Raw genomic sequence first — 22,360 nt, forward strand, 5'->3', positions numbered from 1 at the left:
AAGATGGTTCAGTTGAGTATTTTCTCCAGTTTCTTCCAGCTCTCATATTTGATTATCTAAGAAGTGATAGGAGTGACAAATTAAACAGATGCTGAACTTCACTATAGGTTAAGCCCAGAGGTAGTAGAGGACTTCATTTAATTTGATACACGGATGCAGAAAAACCAAGCTCTGATAAACCCTCTGCCTAAAATCATAGCTCTTTTCTCTTTTGGCCTCCCTGCTCTCCTCTGCTGTGGCCTTGGGTGGGTGACCTGTTTCTCGCCTTAAGTGCTGCAGGTCTCCAAGAAAAGCAGAGAGACATGCCAAATCTTTTAGCCAATTGACCCAAGAAGTTATGTTATTGCTTCCAGTTTGAAAGCATCCAAAGGGCACGTGGTGACAAAAATTCCCTTTCCTTCCATAGCAAGTAGACTTAAAAAACAAACAAAAAACCATTTTACTCTGGAAATTTTCAAATAGATGAAAGTAAAGCAAATAGTATCATGAAAAACCCCACGTACCTACCTGTCACCCAGCTTCAACGTTGTTAACATTTTGTCAATCTTGTTTCATCTATTTTTCCCATGACATTTTTTTGGGGGTCGGGTAGGTATTTTATTCTATTTTATTTTTAAAATTTATTTATTTTATTTTTGGCTGTGTTGGGTCTTTGTTGCTGCACACGGGCTTTCTCTAGTTGCGGCGAGCAGGGTCTACTCTTTGTTGCAGTGCGTGGGCTTCTCATTGCGGTGGCTTCTCTTGTTGCGGAGCACGGGCTCTAGGCGCGTGGGCTTCAGTAGTTGTGACACACGGGCTCAGTAGTTGTGGGTCATGGGCTCTAGAGCGCAGGCTCAGTAGTTGTGGCACACGGGCTTAGTTGCTCTGCAGCATGTGGGATCTTCCCGGGCCAGGGCTCGAACCCGTGTCCCCTGCATTGGCAGGCAGATTCTTAACCACTGCGCCACCAGGGAAGCCCTAACACAACATTTTAAATCAACTGTAGTTTAATAAATAAAATTAAAAAACAAAAACAAGTATAGTCATTTTTATCAAATTGGAATCTTCTCTCTCTGGAACATTATTTTCAGAGAACAGAATGCTAACAACATTCAAAAGATTGTTCTTTAAAATATATGGAATCCTTAGAGTTTGTGTGTTTGGAATCCTTTGGGCTATTACATTTTACACTTTTTTGTTTGCCAGATTACTTGCTAGTATGATTGGCTTAATGAAGTTCATCCGATTCTTGACTTGTATCAAATACCTGAAGTCTGAAATTTGAAAAACCTCTTTGTACGTTTTCTAAGAGACTCAGAGAGCTTGGGGCCAATTGCTGGGGGCAGGGGGGCTGAGAGCCTCAGTCTGGAGTACAGGGGCTGGGGAATGGCAACCGAGCAGGGCCTAGGACTCAGGACCAAGACAGAAGCTTGAATATAGAATCCTCAGAGCCTGTAAATGCTAGAAGGGGCCCATCTAACTTGGGGAGGCAGATGAAAGCAATCTGAGTGGGAATCTGACACCCAAGAGGGAAGGACAGCCTAATGGCCTTAGGAACTTTGTAAGATGATGGCTGACCTTAAGGTCATGGTGTTTGGTAGAGAAATACTTCCTCTTGAGTTTTAGGGCGGGAGTTGGGGAAGATGGCGTTCCCTGCATTATCACCTAACCCTGGTCTCTGGAAAACACAGAAATTGCCCCAGTTCTGCTTCCCTAGTCATAACTTCCATACTGTAGATCCCCTCACTTCCTGAAGAATGGCTCTACTTGAAACATGCCTCCTTTCCTGCCATCCTAGGCAAGTGGCACAGCTTAACCAGTTCAAGGAGGTACAGGCTGGAGGTGGTTACTCCTGACCACAATGCTATGCTGCTTCTCATTGAAAGGAGTCTATGAAATATTATTTGGCCAGGGAAAATATTTTAAATTGGAAGTTTTCTCTCCTATCAAATTTTCGGATGCGTTTATACCTAAAAGTAGTGATGCCAACTATGGGAGAGCTGAGAAGCAAAGAATGCAAAAAAACAGAAAACAAAACAAACAAAAAAACCCAAAGAGGTGTGGGTATTGATTTCACATTTTGTTGGTATTTTCCGGCTATCAAGCAATCATTGTTTCCCTTTCTCCCTTGTTCAGATTCCAGACTCCGTCATTGCTCGTGGCCTTCGGGTGCTCCCATGAGGCAGCCTCCCTCAGCACTACTCCTCTTTTGGAATCCTCTCATGCTCAGGCTTCATCTTGCTTCTGTGTAGCTCCCTGCCCAGCACCGAAAATGTTGTCTCATATATTCAGCTTGGGCAAGTAATAAGTACCAGCCTTGGCCTCTTGCTATGTTTCCTGAAGAGACTTGCCCCAAGGTCACCACCACACAAGGGAAAGGCCTTGGCTCAGCACAGACAAGGCTGGGAATCCAGTGGCTGAGTCACCCTTCCACCTTCCCATCTCTGCTCCTTAGATTCTCCCACGACCACAGAGCCATTTTCCTTCCAGTCTGTTTGTGCTATGGATATGGCTTCCAGGCTTCCTGGCTTCCTGGAAGAGTGCTCCTTACAATACAGGAGACAAAATCATGGATGAAGGCACAGGAATGACAGTCACCACGGATTTCTCTGTTCCTAGGTGTCTCTCCAGCTGCCCCAGGTCACTGCCTTCACTATTCCTGGTTTCTGTTATGCTTTGAGACTCTCAGCTAGCCTAGTCCAGGTGAGGAAAATCTTTCCCTTTGGCTCCACTGAGATTGGCTTACATTTCTTAAAAATAAAACTTGTCTGGGAAACTAAAGGGAAAGGAAATCAAAGAGACATATGAAAATTGAGAAGCAAACAGTTCCAGACCACAGATTACCTAAGGGATGACTAGCTGCCACAGATTACCTTAGCTGGCACTTGGTCCTTGTCCAATTCAAGTCTGTGCTATGTGTCACCATGCCTTCAAGCCCTGGAGGACCTACCTTGTGTGTTTGGCCTCTTTTACAAGATAGACACCCACTTTGAGCAATCTTAGGCCAAAAAACCATGGAATATTTTGCTCATAAATTCAAAGAAGGGTTGAAACTGAAAAGTGGGAAAGGGTAGGGATAGATCTCAGAAATAACTAGAACTCAGGAATCAAGAATCACCACATTCCTATATATGTGCCTTTCTCTGGATGTGGGCTTCATTTCAGAGTAAGTGGCAAGACACTTGGCTGTTGAAAACTCTCAAGCTTTACACCTTGTGGTTTTTACCATTGAAGAGGCCCTGCAGCTATTTTCTATTTTTAGTATTTAAAGAATCTCAGGTTTGGCTTGGGTCTGATGCTCACTAGGAAGCATTCAGCTATGGTAAAGGGGGGAAGAGTCATGTGAGAATGTGACAGCTGTAGAGGTTGCATTTCAAATCAGGGAGAAAAACGTGGACTGTTCAATAAATGATGTTGAACAAATAGCTATCCAGGGACTTCCCTGGTGGTGCAGTGGTTAAGAATCCACCTGCCAATGCAGGGGACACGGGTTCGAGCCCCAGTCCGGGAAGATCCCACTTGCCACGGAGCAACGAAGCCCGTGCGCCACAACTACTGAGCCTGCACTCTAGAACCCACGAGCCACAACTACTGAGCCCACGTACCACAACTGCTGAAGCCTGCATGCCTAGAGTCCATGCTCCACAACAAGAGAAGCCACCGTGATGAGAAGGCTGCGCACCACAATGAAGAGTAGCTCCTGCTCGCTGCAACGAAGACCCAATGCAGCCAAAAAAAAAAGTAAAAGTATTAGAAGAAAATATAGGAGTATATGTTAAAGACCTTAGAAGAGGGAAGGTCCTTTTGAGATATGAAAAGCAAAAAGCATACAGGAAAAGAGGGATACAACTAAAAAACACACCAAAAATTAAGTTAAAAGTCGTGATGTTGATGGGTATTCTTGTAATTCAGGTCAGGTATCCTGGGAAATAGACTCTGAGATGGACATTTGCACACAGGGAGTTTGTGGGGAGTTCTCTTGGGATCAATACCTAAGGGGGAGTGATGGAAGTAGGATTGGGCAAAGGGCAAAGTGGAACTGTGGTGCAGTCACACAAAGGCTTAGATGATCCTGATCCCACAGGGAGCTCTGGAACTGAGTCATCCTGAATTGAGGAAAGGAGGTTGACTTTTATTCCCCACATTGACCAGTCAGTGGATGTGGGCAGCTTCCACGAAGGGGGCATGACCTGGGTGAAGGCAAGTTCTAGAGAGAGACTCAGCTGTGAGCTGTCAGCTACCTACGTTCCCAGCATCTGGGGGAATGGGTGCATCGTTTCTGAAATGAAGAAGCTGGTTGGCACCCCACAGCATCTGTTACACTGATAGATAGATCAGAGAAAAGAGTAGTAATCACATTATATAAAGAACTTTTACCTCTCAGGAAGAACAAGACATAGTACCCAACAGAACACTTTGCAAAAGATATAAACAGGAAATTTGCAGAAGAAATAAAAATGGTCAATACACCTTAGTAATGATCAGGGAACTACAAATCAAAACAAGATGTGATTTTTCAACGAGTAGATTGTGAAAAATTAGAGAGCTTAACAAATTTTGGCAAAAGTCTAGGAAATAGATATTTTTATACACTGCTGGTATGAGTGGAAGAAATGGTGATGCCAATTCTACCCAGAGATCTACTTCTTAATATCTGCAATAACATTACTATGTGTGTGTAAGGAGGCATTGCTTGTATTAGAAAAAAATTGGAAACAACCTAAAAGTCCATCAATTGGAGAAAACGAAATAATCTTTGGTATAATCACACAATGAAGTAGTACACTTGTATTTGGGGTAATTAGTCCAAAAAAATGATTATACACACACACACACACACACACACACACACATATATATTTATATAAATTGATGAGTTGCAGAATGATGAATATGTGCAGGTGATGAGATTTATATTTAAAAATTACACACATCTAACATGATACCATATATTTTCTATGGGTACATATATAAGTATGTAACAGCACAGAAAAAGGTCAGAAACTATATACAATGAACACACAAGAGAGGTTGCCCTTGAGAAGAATTATGGGAAATAATATTTCAATTTAAAAAAATAAGAATATTTTCATATTTCACTTGGAAATTAAAAATTAGTAGTTTCAGCAGTTGCTGTTGGCTACCACTGTCACTGTGGCCCTGATTAACCTATTGAAGTGCTCTCAACCCTAGCTGTATTTTAAAACATATAAAATGCCTTGGGACTTCCCTGGTGGCGCAGTGGTTGAGAATCTGCCTGCCAATGCAGGGGACACAGGTTTGAGTCCTGGTCCGGGAAGATCCCACATGCTGCGGAGCAACTAAGCCCGTGTGCCACAACTACTGAGGCTGAGTGCCACAACTACTGAAGCCCGCACGCCTAGAGCCCGAGCTCTGCAACAAGAGTCCACAGCAGTGAGAAGCCCACGCACCGCACTGAAGAGTAGACCCTGCTCGCAGTTACTACAGAAAGCTCGTGCGCAGCAACGAAGACCAAACAACGAAGACCCAATGCAGCCAAAAATAAATAAATAAATTTATTTTAAAAAATAAAATAAAATGCCAATGCCTAGGTCTTACCTCAGATTCATGTTTAACTATTCTGTTCTTGGGCAAAGTTTTGGGAAGTCCTGGATGATTTTAATGTGCAGCTGGGGCTGTGAACTGCTGATACAAGGCAATCATGGTGGGCACATTTCCCTTGCAAGTGATTGATTCGTTATGGAAAAAGCATGTGCCTCAATCATGGGGTATGGAAGCTTCTGGGAGAGGGCTTCCTCAATGACTAAAAAGTGAGACACAGGAAGAAATTTTCTGTTTTCTTCTGTTGGACATTGTCATGGCTGAATATGACATCTGAATCTACCACAATTATCTTGAGTCACGAGTGGAGCTGAGCTGGCCCAAAGACCAAACTCACATGCTGAAGATAGTAGAGGGAAAGATAGAAAGAACCTGGGTCGCTGACGATAAAGCAGTGAGTCACCGAATTAGCCAAGACTGGATTGCCCTCCCTTAAGACTTGTTACATAACACGATAAATGGTCCTTATTGTTGAACTCTACGTCCTAACTGACACAATAGTATTATGTTGAGCCATATAAAATTGCTGATATTCTACCATTTTTTAAACCTACTTTTTTCCATCATCACTGCGGATCCAAGGCAGATGTCTTCCTGACCTACTTTCATCACCTTCAATTTCCTTATCTGTTTCATTATATTTTTCTCCACCCCAAAGATCTGTCATCTTTCATTAATTTCAGTATCCACAGTGATAACTGATCTAACATCCTAGTACAGAGTCTTAATAGCTGTTATACATTCACAGGTATTCATCCAAATTTTAATCTATATGTACAACCTATTTTTTCTACATATGGATATATGATATCTCTTAGCCAAAACAATCAGCTGAGAAGATCAGAAAATAGGATGTACAACTTGTTCTGATAGAAGATAGATTAACTGCTGTAACAAACAATGCTAAATTTTAGTGGCTTAATGCAAAAAAGTTTACTTCTTGCTCTTGTCAGAGTACAATGCAGGGATCGGAGTGGGAAGGTAGCTCTGCTTCACATGGCTTTCAGCTCAATAAAATCACTAATTACGTTGTTTTAATCATCCAATATTTTGTGTTCTAATGGCAGTAGTTATTTAACTAAAGATTAAAAAAAATACAAAATGTACTTGTATTCAAAGTATGTGCAATTTAAATATATTTTCATAAAAATGTAAATTAAAGAAATTAAAAAATTATTTTAAAATGTCTATTTTTCTTCTAAAATATTTAAATTATCTATCAAAATTAAAAGGCAAAATATAAAACATTATAGAGATGAATATCAACATTTTAAATCAAAATTATTTAAATAAACTAATTTTTTTAGTTTTTAAAAATTTAATTATTTCTGTGAATTTTTATAAAAATAAAACTATTCATGATTCTAGTGTTCAATGTCCCTTTAACCACCAATGTAAACAATGGATATCGTACTTCTTGCATGTTTCCTCTACACCTACATGTCTATCAATTTAAAAGTAATATAGGGGCTTCCCTGGTGGCACAGTGGTTAAGAATCCGCCTGCCAATGCAGGGAACACAGGTTCGAGCCCTGGTCCGGGAAGATCCCACATGCCGCGGAGCAACTAAGCCCGTGCACCACAACTACTGAGCCTGCGCTCTAGAGCCCGCGAGCCACAACTACTGAGCCCACGTGCTGCAACTACTGAAGCCCGTGCGCCTAGAGCCCGTGCTCTGCAACAAGAGAAGCCACTGCAACGAGAAGCCCGCACACTGGAACGAAGAGTAGCCCCCGCTCGCCACAACCAGAGAAAGCCTGCTCTCAGCAACAAAGACCCAACGCAGCCTAAATAAATAAATTAATTAATTAAAAAAAAAGTAATATAAATTAATTATTTTGTAGCCTCCATTATACGTGTTGCAAACGCATACATATTGAAATATGGAGAGACAAGAAAATAGACACTCAGCACTACTACATGAAAATGATACTCATTTTAATGCAAGTCTCCATTACGATCATGCTGAGAAAGAATTTGACAAGTTAATTAATTGTCTTTTCCCCAGCTGCTTCCTCTCTTCAAATTCTCCCTGCACTCAGAAGCAGCAGCACAATCTACACACCTTGAGAGTATTTGGATGCAGTCAAGGTGCGTTCCCCTGGGGCTTAAACAGTGTTAGTCATGGGAGCCGATGTCCAGGGTATCAGGTTGTATTATGTCAGAACTGCGCACCAGAGCCTAAGTAAAAGAGATGTCCACATATTCTTAAATATATTTACTATTTTCTTGTCCATGCTTGTGAAATGTAGGGCTTTTAAAAGTGCATGACTGAGGAAAGGAGCCCTTCTATAGTTCAGTCCTGACATGGGTGTTTGGACCTCCAGCCCTGGGAATTCCCAGAAAAGAGGCCCCTTTCATGTGCCAGGGCCCATGTCTACCATGGAGGTTTAATGTCGATCTGGCGTGAAAGAAAGGCCGAGTGTTTACTGAACACAATAGAATTTTGCCTCATAAAGTATCTGAGAGAGTATGATTAGACAGCAAATATATCAACTCAAATAACAACATGGTACTGTAGGAAGACCAAGAGAACAGTGGGTATGTATATGTTGCCCAAAGCACTAGTATTTGGAAGTGTCCTGCGTGTCCACTCAGACTCAGTTCCCTGATCTCCTCAGCACTGACTTTTTCCTCCACCCCTCTTCGTCTCCCATTCCCATGACAAGGACCACACCTGGGCACTTTGTCATCACATGAACTTGCTGCTTCTCAGATATCTTAACTTCCAACATCCCACTCCAACCAAAACCTTCTGCTCCCCCAGCTTTCTCTCTTGTCAATTCCCTGTGCCATTATCATCCCGTCTAACAAAGGCTAGAAGAATCCAACTCTGATTTCTACTTTATTTTCTGCTGGAGAAAACCAGTCAACCTGGCAGACTGGAGCCACCATCAATCACTGGTCCTCAGTGTCAACTGGGCTTTCAGTGCTGCCTGATCACCTGTTCTTCCAGTCAAGAATGGAACCAAGGAAGCTTATACAATTCACGGGGTCATCTTTAAAAGAAGAATACAAAATTACAGTTACAAAATTAGGTACAAAATTGGACATTGATTTAGAATGAAGAAACCCACTCCCCCCCACCCCCAACCAAAAGTAATTAGAGCCGTGGCAATTCAAGATCTTCTGAGATCTCTTTAGGTAATTTGACAGCAATGCTTGCATAAAAATGCCTTCTGAAAGCAACCTGGCTTCCCCTCCCCACCTAGAATACAACTTCCAGCAAGTCCCTTAACTCACAGGGGCCCAAGTAAGCTTCAAAAACTTCATAGTGAAAATGCCTCTTAGGTTACAATATGGAGAGGTTCACGTCCTCTCCATATTCTCAAGCCACTCCACCTAACAGCTCCCTTGAACTATTAACAGCTGATTTCTCCTCTGATTTCACGGAGAACTGGGAAGCCATCAGTCTTAACTCCCTCAACTTTGTGCTACCAAACCAGCAAACTTGTCTATATCCCACTCATATTTTCTTCCTTGCCTCTTTCCACAGTACGTGTCACTCCATCCATTGTTTAATCTTCATGTTGAGAATTTCTCTTAACATTTGTCTCCTTCTTTCATCAAAGTTGAAGTTCACGTTTCTATTTGTTGCCCTCCTTGGCTCTTTGGGGGTGGTTTGCAAGTAGAGCCATATGGAAGCTAGAGGTCCACACTTGCTCCCTTGGCTTCTGTGACCTGCATTCTTCTGGTTCTCCTCCTCCTTCTGGGACTTCTTTGCAGGTTCTTCTTCCTCTACTTGCCCCTTAAATTGTAGATACCCTCACGCCACCATTAGATCATTCATTTATTTAAAAAAAACACACACTTTGTGCCAGGATTGTTGCAAGCATGGGCGGTAGGAAGTGAGCCAGAGAGATCCTGTTTCGGCCCTCACTACAAGGACACGCGGCAGAAATGCCCATGCTAGTCTGGGGTGGAGGGAAGACATCTGAGAAGATGTCCTAAACCAAGTAGCATGCGCTTAACAAGACTTGTTCACTAGGTGAAGAGAAGGTAAAAAGTGGTCCAGGCAGCAGGCTCAGAGGGGGCAAAGCATATATCACATCTTGAGAAGCTGAAAGAAGGGAGTTGGGGGTGGAAGGTGAGAAATGAGAGGTAGGTAGGGATCCAGTAAGGAGGGGCCTTATGAGCTCTGGTGAGAATTTGGACTTTATTATTATTATTATTATTTTTTGGCCATGCCACACGGCATGCAGGGTCTTCCCCGACTAGGGATGGAACCCACGCCCCCTGTGTTGGGAGCTTGGAGTCTTAACCACTGGACTGCCAAGGAAGTCCGAATTTGGACTTTATTCTGAGGGCTACAGGAAGCCTCAACTACTACCCAAACTTGGTAACATCTCTGCTTCTACTTTTCCCCCTGACTAACCTGTGCTCCATTCTGCAGCCAAAGTGACCTTGAAATTTGTCACGTCACGTCACTCTCTTGCTTAGAACATTTTGGTGTCCTTCTATTATCCAATGGGTTAAATCCCAAACTCCTTAACAAGCTTACGAGACCCCACATAACCTGGTCACAGCATGCTGACCAGGCTCCAGCCTGATGCGATTTCTTTGATTTCTCTCCGTTAGATACTCTGTTGTCTCTGGACCCTTTTCTCCCGCTACTTGTATCCTGAGCATCATGTCTGCTGGGAAGCCTTCACTGGCCTCCCTCCAGTCTGTATTCAGTACTCCTCCCATGAGCTCTCATTTACACCCTGGACATCCTCTCAATATTTAATACATGAGACCGGGCATCTGCTATGACTCTGTAAACTCCAGCATACAGCTCACAATATAACCTTAATATTTGTTGAATAAATAAGTGAACAAAAAATAAAATAGGGGATGTAGTCAATGTCTTCTACGATCACTTCTAGCTCTAAAAAATACATAGTTCTTTGTAGGTGCTGTCTGATGCAGGTGATTTAGGAACAGTTCAATAATTTACTTTTAAAAAGATAGTGGGAGTCAAATTTCTATTCATTGAGTTCCTATTTCCATTAAATTGGAGTAACTACTATATTGGATTTTTTCCCTCAGCACAAAGGTTCTTAAAATATCAACACAGAAGTGAAAAGTATCTTCTCAGCTTTTCTTTAAACATGTTCAATCTTGCCCATTTTCCCTACAAGCAAAGAATGTTTTTCTCTCTAAGGAAATGACTTCTATACTGGTAGTTTCCTTAAATGAACTACTTCCATTAGTTCAATCCAATTAAAAAATTCAGCTAAATTTTTTAGCTGGGCACAGCCCATCATGTGCCAGGCTCAGTCCTGGGGATATAAATAAGGCATTTGAACTTATAGTCATTTGACCAGCTTACAGTCTGGAAAAAGACTCTTGAACAGATAACTTTAAAATGTTTCACTTTCTCAACTATTTCTGGCTCAGGACATGCTATATTCTTTATAGTTTAATTCAAAAATCTTTATTTACTGGTAAATAATGTGCAAGTAATTTGTGGCTGAACTCAAAAGGTGAGCAAGAGATGATCCTTGCCTTCGAGGAGCTTGTGGTCTATGAGGTAACAAAAGGACAAGTAAAAAAATGACTGTCAGGAAGGCACAATAGGGGAGTTTTAAGAGACACAGAAGGGTTAAAGGAGTAAGAGTCCACATCCACGGGGTGGGAGCAGAGAAGGAAGAGGGGAACCAGAAAACAAAAGTGTTCTCAGCAGAAGTGCCATTTGAAAAGGGCCCTGAAGTACTGATAGAATTGATGCAGGTGCCTTATGTAAATGGAATAATATATTATTTATTATTTGTCCTGTTGTATCTGGCTTATTTCACTTAGCATAATGAAAAGACAATTTTTATGTAATCTAATGTATTGCTCATGAGTTTTTAAAATACACTGTAACAGGGCTTCCCTGGTGGTGCAGTGGTTAAGAATCCGCCTGGGGCTTCCCTGGTGGCGCAGTGGTTGAGAGTCCGCCTGCCAATGCAGGGGACACGGGTTCGAGCCCTGGTCTGGGAAGATCCCACGTGCCACGGAGCAACTAGGCCCGTGAGCCACAATTACTGAGCCTGCGTGTCTGGAGCCTGTGCCCCGCAACGGGAGGGGCCGCGATAGTGAGAGGCCCGCACACCGCGATGAAGAGTGGCCCCCGCTTGCCACAACTAGAGAAAGCCCTCGCTCAGAAACGAAGACCCAACACAGCCATAAATAAATAAATAAATAAATAAATAAATAAAGGACCGTGAATTTCTTTAAAAAAAAAAAAAAAGAATCCGCCTGCCAATGAAGGGGACACAGGTTCCAGCCCTGGTCTGGGAAGATCCCACATGCCGCGGAGCAACTACGCCCATGTGCCACAACTACTGAGCCTGAGCTCTAGAGCCTTCAAGCCACAACTACTGAAGCCCGTGCGCCTAGAGCCCGTGCTTCACAACAAGAAAAGCCACTGCAGTGAGAAGCCCATGCACCGCAACGAAGAGTAGCTCCTGCTCGCTGCAACTAGAGAAAGCCCGCGCGCAGCAACAAAGACGCAAGGCAGGCAAAAAAATTAATTAATAAATAAAAATAAATAATAAATAAATAAAATAAATAAAGTACACTGTAACAAAAATAAAAGGACCATCAAAACCTAGAAAAACATGTTTGCAACATATATGACAAACAAAGGTCAAATTCCTTACGGTGGTTACCAGGGGCTGGCGGCAGTGGGGGGACGGACAAAGAGTTAGTGCTTAATGGGTACAGAATTTCAGTTTGGGAAGATGAAAAAGTTCTGGAGAGGGACAGTGGTGATGGCTGCACAACAATGTGAATGTATTTAATGCTACTGAACTGTACACTTAAAAATGGTTAAAATGGTCATTTTGTTGTTGTTGTTGTTATGGGCATTTTAACTACAATAATGACAATTAAATGTTTCAAGGATCCTTGGGTTTGTATCTGCTTAGAAAGATTTCCTATGCCTGAAGATGATAGAGTTGTTTATTCTTCTAGAAGTATTGTTTGTTAATATGGAGTTGGTAGGAGGACCAACTTTTGGATAGGTGTTTGAGGTGAAGAAAAGAGGCTTCTGCAACAGTCAGGGGAGAGAGTGACAAGCACCTGAAGTAAGGTGATGCAGTGGAAGGGCCAGTGTCTTCTGACTGGGAAAGTAGGATGAAAGGATTTGGCTTTCAACTGGATATATGCATGGTAGGTACTTGAATGTTTGTTGATTGAGAAGGGAACAGAAAGTCAATACAGAGAACCCCTGAGGTTTCTAACCCAGGCAGCATGCACAATAGTAATAATAACATTAATTAATTGATACTAATATTCACTGACACAGGAAGATTAGGTTTGTGGGTGGAATAGGATGTGTTCCGTTTTGGACATGCTACTATTTTTAGAGGCAGGCAGGTCAGCCATCTGGGTGAGTTCCAGGAAGCAATCAAAAGGTGGATCTGCTGTGGAAAAAAGTTAAGGGGGAGAAATTTGACTTGGAACTCAGCCAATCAAGATGATTGCTGAAGCTATGGGATTGTATGGGAGAGTATAAGAGTGTCAAGAGAGAATGGATAAGACCTTGAAGAATTTTAGCCCTTCAGTGGGATGAAGAGGAAGTATAGCCAGAGCAGCAAATAATTTGTAGAAAAGGTACTTGAAGGGGGCTTGACGAAAGGGTTTTAACAACAGAAGACTGGAGGGTTGGGGTAGCGGAGGTGGTTAAAGAGTTCCAAGCAGAAATAAGAATGTGAAGAAATAGGGAGCAGGAAAGCACTCCACCAAAGAAGCCCTTCAGTAAACCAGATGTTGAATAAATTTATTGTAGAATTGGAGGTTTCAAGGATGGGTTAGTCAACATCATTACTGTGGAAGAGAGGATGATGACCCAGAACAGGCCATTTCCCTCAGGGTAACTGTGACTATTGATATTTGGTTGCTTGAGTATGAAAAGTCTGACAGCATTTGATCTACTTCACTTAAGCTCCAGCCAAAGATATCTGGTAAATTTGGAACGTCTCAGGTTTCTAAACATAGTGTCCTCTATCCTAGGTTTAGGTTGGGTGTTCCAATTTCCTTTGTTGTGACGCGTCTTTGTGCCAGATCCCAAACAGGTGGTTTTCAGGTCTACTTTCATCATTACTTTTTGTTTGTTGTGTTTGTTTTTGAAGTTTTGTTTATTTTTTTAAATGAGAAATTGGATGAGATCAGGTTTCGGGGGAAAGGTGATAATGGCAGCAATGCTACTGTCCATGGTTCAAGTATCATACTGCACACGCGTGCTGTCAGAGGGTGGCAAGAAAACTATCTAAGCCCAACTTGAGTTCTACTTTCCCCAAAGACCCTACACCTGGTTTCAAAGAGTCACAGTTTGGTTGCTATTAAAAAGATACGTAGAATTAACAGCTTGAAAAAAAAACTTCAGAGTTCCATTTTTCATTCTCAGACTGGCAAAGATCTACAAAGTTTGATAACTGTGGGAAAGCAGGCACTGTCCTACAGTGCTGGCGGGAGAGTGAATTGCCATGACCTCTTTGGAAGGCAACTGACAATATTTACCAAATGCACATATCCTCTGACCTAGGGTATTCGAGACGATTCCCTGCAGCATCATCTGTTGAGGTAAAGATGGCAACAACCTAAAATGCCCATCAACAGAGACTGGTTAAATAATTATGGTGTATCTTCACCACGAAATACTTTAGGCGTTACTGCTTCTTTATGCATAAAATAGCTCTGGAACTATACGTTAGAAACTGGTCACCCTGGTGGCCTCTGGGAGGGCACTGGGCTAAGGGGACAGGGGTGGGAGGGACTTCTCATTTGCCTTCTATACCTGATGAATGTATAACCTACCTCCGTCCACCACTCTGAATGAAGCAAAACAGTTTCCTGGTGGCAGAGAGTACACTAACAGTTTTTAACATATTAGGAATCTTGAGATAAATCCTAACCAGAGTCCTGAGTTATGATGGGAATCATTTAGAGAAGTTCAGGAGCTGAAGGCCATCTCATGTTTCCCACTCACCTTTTCTCTCCACACAGAACACAAGGCACGAAGGAAGGGAAGGATAAGAGCAAGACAGCACAAAGGAGCCATGAAGCCAAGAACTTGTAGGACAGACAATTTATTAAGACTTGCTTGTAGTAAAACATTCAACCCTTTGACGTGTCCATTAGTTTATTTTGTTTTTTGTTGGAGACCACAGCCTGATGCCCAAAAGCCTTTAGCCTCATCTTACGTCAGTCTAGTCAATGGTTGCCTATTTTATAGTTCAACTAGTTGAGGAGAGAGTCAGGAAAATCTGGTCTTAACATCCCAAATTAAGGGCTGTAAGATTTGCAACCCATTTATATAAAGTGCTTATGTTCAGTGCAAAAAGGGCAGACTCAGAAGGGCAAGCAGATGCCAGGAAATGATGTTTTCTGGGAGACAGATGCATTCTATGACTCAAAGAAGGAAAAGCCACTTGTCACACTTCCCCATAAAGGGGTCTAGTATTTTCTTTTCAGCCTCTCCCCTCTCTAAGAGGACCAAAACTTTGAATCTGACAGATGCTCTTACAGTTGTTTATTTTACTATTAAAAAAACCTGGTTCAGAGGGAAATCCACAGGGTTTCTAAGCACCAGAGATAGTGACTTTGGCTTCTAGCTCCCATTTCTCTCAGCAGCAAACGTGAGATCAACGGGCTGAGCTCTGGCTGGTGGGAGGCTCGCAGCTGCGGAGCTTTCCTCACACCCCTCATCTGCAAATCCAAGTCATGGACTATGGCAGACCTTTTCCAAAATGCTGTCACATCTCCGGTGGGAAGACAGACCAATGCTTATTAAAGGAGCACTTCACCTAGTTGCCCAACTGGACATGACCTATTTCATCATCCCCTTGTTTAGTTCTTTTTTGTTAAAAAAAAATTTATTTATTTATTTATTTATTTATGGCTGAGTTGGGTCTTTGTTGCTGTGCACAGGTTTTCTCCAGTTGCGGCGAGCGGGGACTACTCTTCATTGCGGTGCATGGGCTTCTCATTGCAGTGGCTTCTCTTGTTGCAGAGCATGGGCTGTAGGCGTGCAGGCTTCAGTAGTTGTGGCTTGCGGGCTCTAGGGCGCAGGCTCAGTAGTTGTGGCGCATGGGCTTAGCTGCTCCGTGGCATGTGGGATCTTCCCGGACCAGGGCTCGAACCTGTGTCCCCTGCATTGGCAGGCAAGGATTCTTAACCACTGCGCCACCAGGGAAGCCGCCCTTGTTTAATTCTTGTCCGCTGGCCCAGCTTCAAAGTGAACCTGTGACTCCCTTTGTTAAGACAAAGAAGTGCACTGCCTTCTCAATGACCTTGGGTCTCTGAATGTCCATCCTTCTGTTCCGAAGAGACTGAAGAGAAGCAGGAGGGAAGAGGAAGTGATTTCCTAACCAATTTAAGGGGCACAAATAGGCCTGTAACTCAAACAGGCAAAGTCTAGCCATTCAGTCCCAGGGTCTTGGCTACTGTTTCTCTCCCCAGACTCTCAAAGAGGAAGCTACTTTCTCTCACTTTGCAGCAGGGATATTGACAAAGGCCAGTTCTTTGCTTGTAAACAACTGTCCTGCAATCCTGTTTGGAGAGGTTCCCTCTTCTCTCCCCGTGGATAAACGTGATGGCACCCCTCCTGCCCACGTGTAGGGCTCCAGACCCCATCACGTGTACGGGTGGCCACAGCTTTCAGATGCCAGCACCTGAGGACCTTTCTGTTCAGACCACCTTCCAAAGATTCATGGTAACTCTTGCGCTCGTGAGAGGAGAGACACTCAGAATGGTTTTATACCACAGGAAGCACCTGCCCTAAAGCCATCTCTGAGTTTGGGGAAGGGAAGGAGGGAAAAAGAGGCAATCCTTTTGATGCTGCTCTATAATTCTCTGTTAAAACCCTTCTAGTCACAAGGAGCTACTGGAACGTCTCCACACAGAGGGAACTGTGTACAAACAGGGTGGACCCGGGTTAAGAACCAAAAACGCGGGGAAGGTTTTCAGACCGGCAGAAGTCTAAAGTAAAGTGCCTCTTTGCAGTGGGGGGAGAGTTTCATTTGTTCAGAAATGCCTGGGCGTAAACATGAGCGAAACGAGCGTGCACACACACACACACACACTCACTCTGAGGTAGAAAGAACTGGCCATCTCCAGACACACACACACACTCCACAATTTTACAGAAACATGGCACTTGCGTGAAAGGTCCTGTCTTTGCCCAGGATGGCAAGTCGGGTCCAATTCCAGCTCTTTCCCACCTGGGGTGGAGCCAGGGAAGTCCCGTCCCACAGGAGGAAAGAGCTGGAAGCATGCCCATCACTCCCCTCCCACAGTTGTCAGGCCCCGCAGCCCAGGGTCACTTCCTGGAGCCCGAGCCGTGGGCACCCCGGCTGTGGCTTGTCAGAAGCCACTGGGAGCAGATGTCTTGCACTACTGCGTCCCCACTGCTCTTGGCGGCCTGCTGCACCTGCTGGATGAGGACCGCGGCCCGTGAGTGTTCTTGCTTCACAGCGATCAAGTAGGCAGAACGCAGCTTGCAACACGTCAGGTAGGCCTGAACCTGCCAGTTGGGTGTAAGAAAGAGCGGGAAAGAAACCGTCACTGACAAGTCACCAACAGGCACACAGAGAGCTTAAGCAGATGAGATACCACTTCTCACCTACCAATCAATAACTGGGTTCTTGCCTTTTATTACATTACGGCCACTCTTTAAATATTACACTGTGTTATTTTATAGTGTAAAAAGTTATTACAAATAAGCTAAGAATTTCAAAAAGAAGGTAGGCAGGCAGGGTCTGGCCTCTATCCACTCCCTCCAAGGCCCTCCTCTCTCCTGGGCTCTCCAGCTTCCTCCTGGCCTCACTGCCGACATACTGTGGTTCTGTAGTTATTTGGCTGATGACTTGACTGATGACTGCCTCCTTGGCTAGGATGGCAGGAATAGTGTCCGCTTTTTCTAACCATTCCTGGTGCCTAGCACAGGGTCTGGCATGCAGGTGTTCAATGAATATGCATGAAGTGAATGAGTGAATGAACGAGCCATCATACCTGCCCCCTACAATGGGCACACAGAGCCCCTTTCTCTATTTTCTGTTTCTGACCTGCTGAATTAAAGATCTTTTAACAGGAAATGTGGGGAAGAAAAACGCAGACACACAATTAGAAAAACTCTAAATAAGGTGTGATCCCAGGTTGATCTGACTTGCAGTTTGGCACAGAGGCACCTCAGTTTCCTACATTCAGGACACCCTCCAGCTCAGGAATGCCCAGCTGGGTGGAGACGAGAGCCCCTGCCTTCCCTGGCCACGACCTCACCAGCACCCCCCTGGTTAGCCAGGGTTCCAGGCCAGCGAACAGCAAGGCCCAGGCGAGTTGCCTCAGAACTCCCGGTGGCAGCTGCCTTTCTGCCGTGACAGTCCTTCTGGTGGTTGGAGGGGACTCTTCTCTCTTGATGTTTCAATGCTCCATCTTCTTTTTTTACCTTGGTCACTAAAGTCTTCCTTTCCTAAGCTCAATTATAGATAATCGCCTACAGCTAGAAGACATGTTCTGACATGTCTGAGCTCACTGAAGTGATCAAGTCCTGCAGTATGGTTATCTACCTGCTGCCCTAGGACATTCGCTTCACCCAGGCCCTCAGCTCCGCTTGGCACCAGTGTACGTTAAACAGAATATCGCAAGTTGGCAGGCAAAGTTCCTACCTAGAGGAGGAGGGCATTTTTCCAGAAAGTCTGGAATAGAAACTGAACGTGTGACCTGAGATCACGTAAGTGTGTTAGAACAGCTGCTGCCAGGAAAAACCTGAAAAAGTAACAACGACGGTATAGCTTTCAGTGTCCATCTTTCCCAGGCACAAAGTCTCTGCCCTACAGAGCAGGCGGATCACTGAAAGCTTCGAAAAGAACCATAGTCGGAGAATCTAGAAACCTGGGTGTCTGGCCTGGCTGTCGGGTTCTCATTTGGATTCTAGAAAAGTAATTTTCCACATTTCAGGATGTCAGAATTCCATCCTTTCCACAGGATCTCATCAGGATATTGCAGAATTAAGTGAAGAAATGTTATGAACAGGTTCTTCCTAAACCCTCAAACGAAAAATGCCCTGCAAATTCAGTCCAGGGATTAGCAATACCGCCAGGGGGAGCAGCAATGTGGTTGCATAAGAAGCTGTTTGCCTAACATTAGTTTTCTTCACAAGGGACTCAGCTGCCAGATCATTCCGCTGCTAGTGGCCGGGGCAGGCTGGCTTGGTTTTCTCCTGCCTCTCTTGGCCTGTGGGCCTTCCTCCAGATGGCAGGTGGATTGAACCTGCGGTGAGCCACAAACAGGTGCAGCTGGGACCCTTCACAAAGGTTCACCGATTTCCTACTCAACAGGAAGAGCTTGCAGGCCTCAGGGGCAAGGCCTGTTCTGGAGACTGAGGCACCAATAGACATTGTTGGTCAAAGGGTTGGGTGGGTTTTTTCCTTACTGTAGAGGGTACCCTTGTTCCTCCAGGATAAAGAGATGCTTGCTCACTCTGAGAACCTCATTCAGTGAGTCAATCTGAAGATGAAAGTGAGGATTTCCTAGGGCTCTGAGAGAAAACCTCCATAGGAAATGGAGAGTTGAGAGCAGCCTAGGACATATGTGTCTTGGGGGATAAAGAAATGCGAGGGCAAAGGCTCATGTGGTCAGGTTTCTCATGTTCCCCACCTATTCCCTCCCTTCTACGCCCCTATCTGGGTCTCAGCCCCACCTCTGGTAACAAAGAGGCCGAGATACAGGTTGAATGGTAGCGAGCAAAGGATAAAGGTGAAAAGGCAAGTCCAAAGTGCTGTTCCCGAGCGTTACTGGGTATGGAGACAGTTCCGCTCACCTTGTTGTCATCACTGTTTATCGCCTGGATCAGGCCCTCCAGCTCCTGTGCAGAACAGAGACACAGTAGTCATGAGATAGAGGGGTCCCCAGCGTGGGAGCCGGGGCCCAACCCAGCCTCAGCCCAGCCGTTCTGACTCAGGGTGGGGATGCCTGCCTGACCCTTCTCTACAAACTCATCTCCTGGGAATTCCCTGGCGGTCCAAAGGTTAGGACCCCATGCTTTCACTGCTGAGGGCCTGGGTTCAATCACTGGTCGGGGAACTAAGATCCCACAAGCCACGTGGCATGGCCAAAAAACCCACAAAACCCAAACTCAACTCCTGCTATAAGAGCAACAGAGGAAAGCTAATGATAACACTAAGCTTGGGAATCTGAGAAGCAACAGCAAACAAGAGACCTGTCCTTGGCTTTCAAGAGAGGATGTGGGGCTTCCCTGGTGGCGCAGTGGTTAAGAATCCGCCTGCCAATGCAGGGAACACGGGTTCGAGTCCTGGTCTGGAAAGATCCCACATGCTGCGGAGCAACTAAGCCTGTGCGCCACAACTACTGAGCCTACACTCTAGAGCCTGTGAGCCATAACTACTGAAGCCCGCACGCCTAGAGCCTGTGCTCTGCAACAAGAGAAGCCACTGCAATGAGAAGCCCACGCACCACAAAGAAGAGTAGCTCCCGCTTGCCAGAACCAGAGAAAAGCCCATGCGCAGCAACGAAGACCCAATGCAGCCAAAAATAAAATAAATAAAATAAAATAAATTTATTAAAAAAAAAAAAGAAAGGATGTGGCTTTGTTCACCCCAGTAGGAAGCCATCGGGGGACAGTTTTGCAGGCGACGTGCTTCAAAGGCCACCTGCAGGCCCACTATGACCTCCTCTACAATCACAGGGAGAAACTCAACTCTGTCGGTCCACAGACACTTCTGGGTGCCAACAGCATCAGACAATGGGATGCTGAGAGACGGCCTATGGATATAGTGGTTATCACCATGAATTGTCTTTCCAGGGAAGGGTTGATTAGTGAGGCCATCATTACAGAGGGGTCAGAAAGACAGAGGGATCTTGTAGAGTTTCAGGTACAGTATGGGGAAAAGAAAAATAAAGAGGGGGATGTGAAGACACTGAAATAGAGGAGCTGAGAGGTCTAGAGGTGAGCACACCTGGGGTGGAATTCTCTTGAACGCTTCCAAGCAGTTGAGGAGGATGGTGTCCCCGTCACTTTTGGCCGCCATGCCTGACTCGCTGACACATTTGAGCAGCTGTCGGATCTCACTGTACTTCTCCCTCTCCACCAACTGCCGGGCGGCTTTGCAGTAGGTTGCGGCAGCGTCCAGCTGGAAGTCCTAGAACAGAACATGGGGTGATGGGTGTAGGGAGGCAGGGACACCAATGGCGGGAAGGAAGGTGACATTTACAGAGCTCCCACTGGGCTTGGGGTAGACAAGACTGTAGTCCCAATAGAGAACATACATAAACAAACAATCAGCAAAAAGTTCCTCTTTTGGAGTTCGGCAGACATTTAGGAAGCATCCATAAAAATCGTAACTTTGATATCTACACTGGTACATCTCACTTGCTGCCGTGTCACTTTCTGAAAATATTCTAATCAAATGCCCAAGACCAGTTCATTCTCTCTCTAACGAGTCACCTTTCTCTTGGACAACGGATGTCGGGGGCTGATACTGGCTGCCCTGGACACTTGGTGCTCTGTTAAGAGATGCCTTGGTGTTAGGAAACAGACCAATTCACCAAAAGACTGATTTGCTAGAAACTACCAGATAAACATTTTGTTGCCTTGGGGTCTTTGTCCAACATGGAAAATGGGTGGGAAGAAAGAAAGCTGTCAGATTGTTTGTTGTCTTTGATCCTTTAGGTGCACAGTGCGTGAAGACCATGTCTGCCTGGAGGGTGATGGGTCTCAGGGTGCCTGTGTGTCACTGTGTGGTGGGGAGTGGTCTGGCTTTTCATGGTTTTGGCGCCCTGCTCCATCCTCTGCTCCAGAGCCACAGTTGTACCCATGTCCTCTTATCACAAGCAACAGAAAATGTATGCCTCGAGCCGGCTCATGGGCAGAAGGATGGAGGGGCAGCTGTTGCTGCCAGTGGCCCCTCCCACTGAATAGGACCCCCACACCGCAGCCCCTCTGCCACCTCCTCCAGCCACGCTCCCCCGCAATGAGGACAGCTGTGTGGAACTCTCCTAGACCTCATATCAGGTAGTTATTTGATAGCTTTTGATGAACTCGTCATTGGTTGCTTGGCTTTTGGCAAAGTGGCCTACGGTCTTGAATTTGACCAAGTTCTGTAACAGCCCTCTTGTTGATTTCATCCTTGATGTACGTGTAAATCTGCTTTCCTTGGGATAAAAATTTTCTGAAGAATGATCTCTCACAGAACTGTGGTCATGTGCTGATCGCCCTCGGTATAATCCTGAGTAATCTGAGTCATACCTGCAGAACACGGAATGCAATTCCAAAACCATCTTCTACATTTTTCCCTCCTAGCATGACCTGAAAATGAGAGGGAAACATGCTTAAAGAAGCAAGAATTACTGGAGCAGCCCCTCAGTCAAGAACGAGGCCCTCATTCATTCATTTATTCAACAAATATTTGTGGAGACTCTACTGAGAGCAGGCACTAGCGATACAAGAGTAATCAAAACGGACTCAATCTCCAGCCTTCCGGGGCTCTCATTCCATCGGGGAGGCAGCGATCAAACGAATGACTGAAATAATGATAACTACACGATTACAAGTGTGATAGGCACTCTGAAAGAGAACAGCCTGCCGGAGGTCTGACGCATCGTGCATACCTTGCAGGCAACATCCATTTTCATGTGGTTGTTTCCAAACAGGGTTGGCAGAGGCAAGGGGGTGATCTGAGAGGTCCCAGCACTTTCGCAGCGATGTAAGAACCTGGTCACTTCCATCTGCAGCTGAAGTGTGTTCATGTGCCTACAGTGACAGGAGATGCACAGTCTAGCCTCAGGAGGGGCCTCAGGAGTAACTAGGGCC

The 22,360-nt window shown here is 44.8% G+C and overlaps 1 protein-coding gene across 3 annotated transcripts in view; it reads right to left on the minus strand.

The window, feature by feature from the left end:
• Positions 1 to 14,605: 14,605 nt before the first annotated feature.
• ZFYVE26 (zinc finger FYVE-type containing 26) overlaps positions 14,606 to 22,360 on the minus strand; it is a 62,306-nt gene continuing 54,551 nt past the window's right edge. For all 3 annotated transcript variants that reach the window (XM_007184344.2, XM_057543421.1, XM_057543420.1), the window contains 5 exons: positions 22,159 to 22,300; positions 21,797 to 21,856; positions 20,508 to 20,690; positions 19,352 to 19,396; positions 14,606 to 17,056 (listed from right to left, as the gene is read on the minus strand). In XM_007184344.2, the coding sequence (XP_007184406.2) occupies positions 16,853 to 17,056; positions 19,352 to 19,396; positions 20,508 to 20,690; positions 21,797 to 21,856; positions 22,159 to 22,300 (634 nt within the window). In that variant the 3' untranslated portion in view covers positions 14,606 to 16,852. The remainder of the gene's footprint in view (positions 17,057 to 19,351; positions 19,397 to 20,507; positions 20,691 to 21,796; positions 21,857 to 22,158; positions 22,301 to 22,360) is intronic.

Source organism: Balaenoptera acutorostrata, chromosome 3, assembly GCF_949987535.1.
Source record: "Balaenoptera acutorostrata chromosome 3, mBalAcu1.1, whole genome shotgun sequence".
NCBI classification, from domain to species: domain Eukaryota; kingdom Metazoa; phylum Chordata; class Mammalia; order Artiodactyla; family Balaenopteridae; genus Balaenoptera; species Balaenoptera acutorostrata.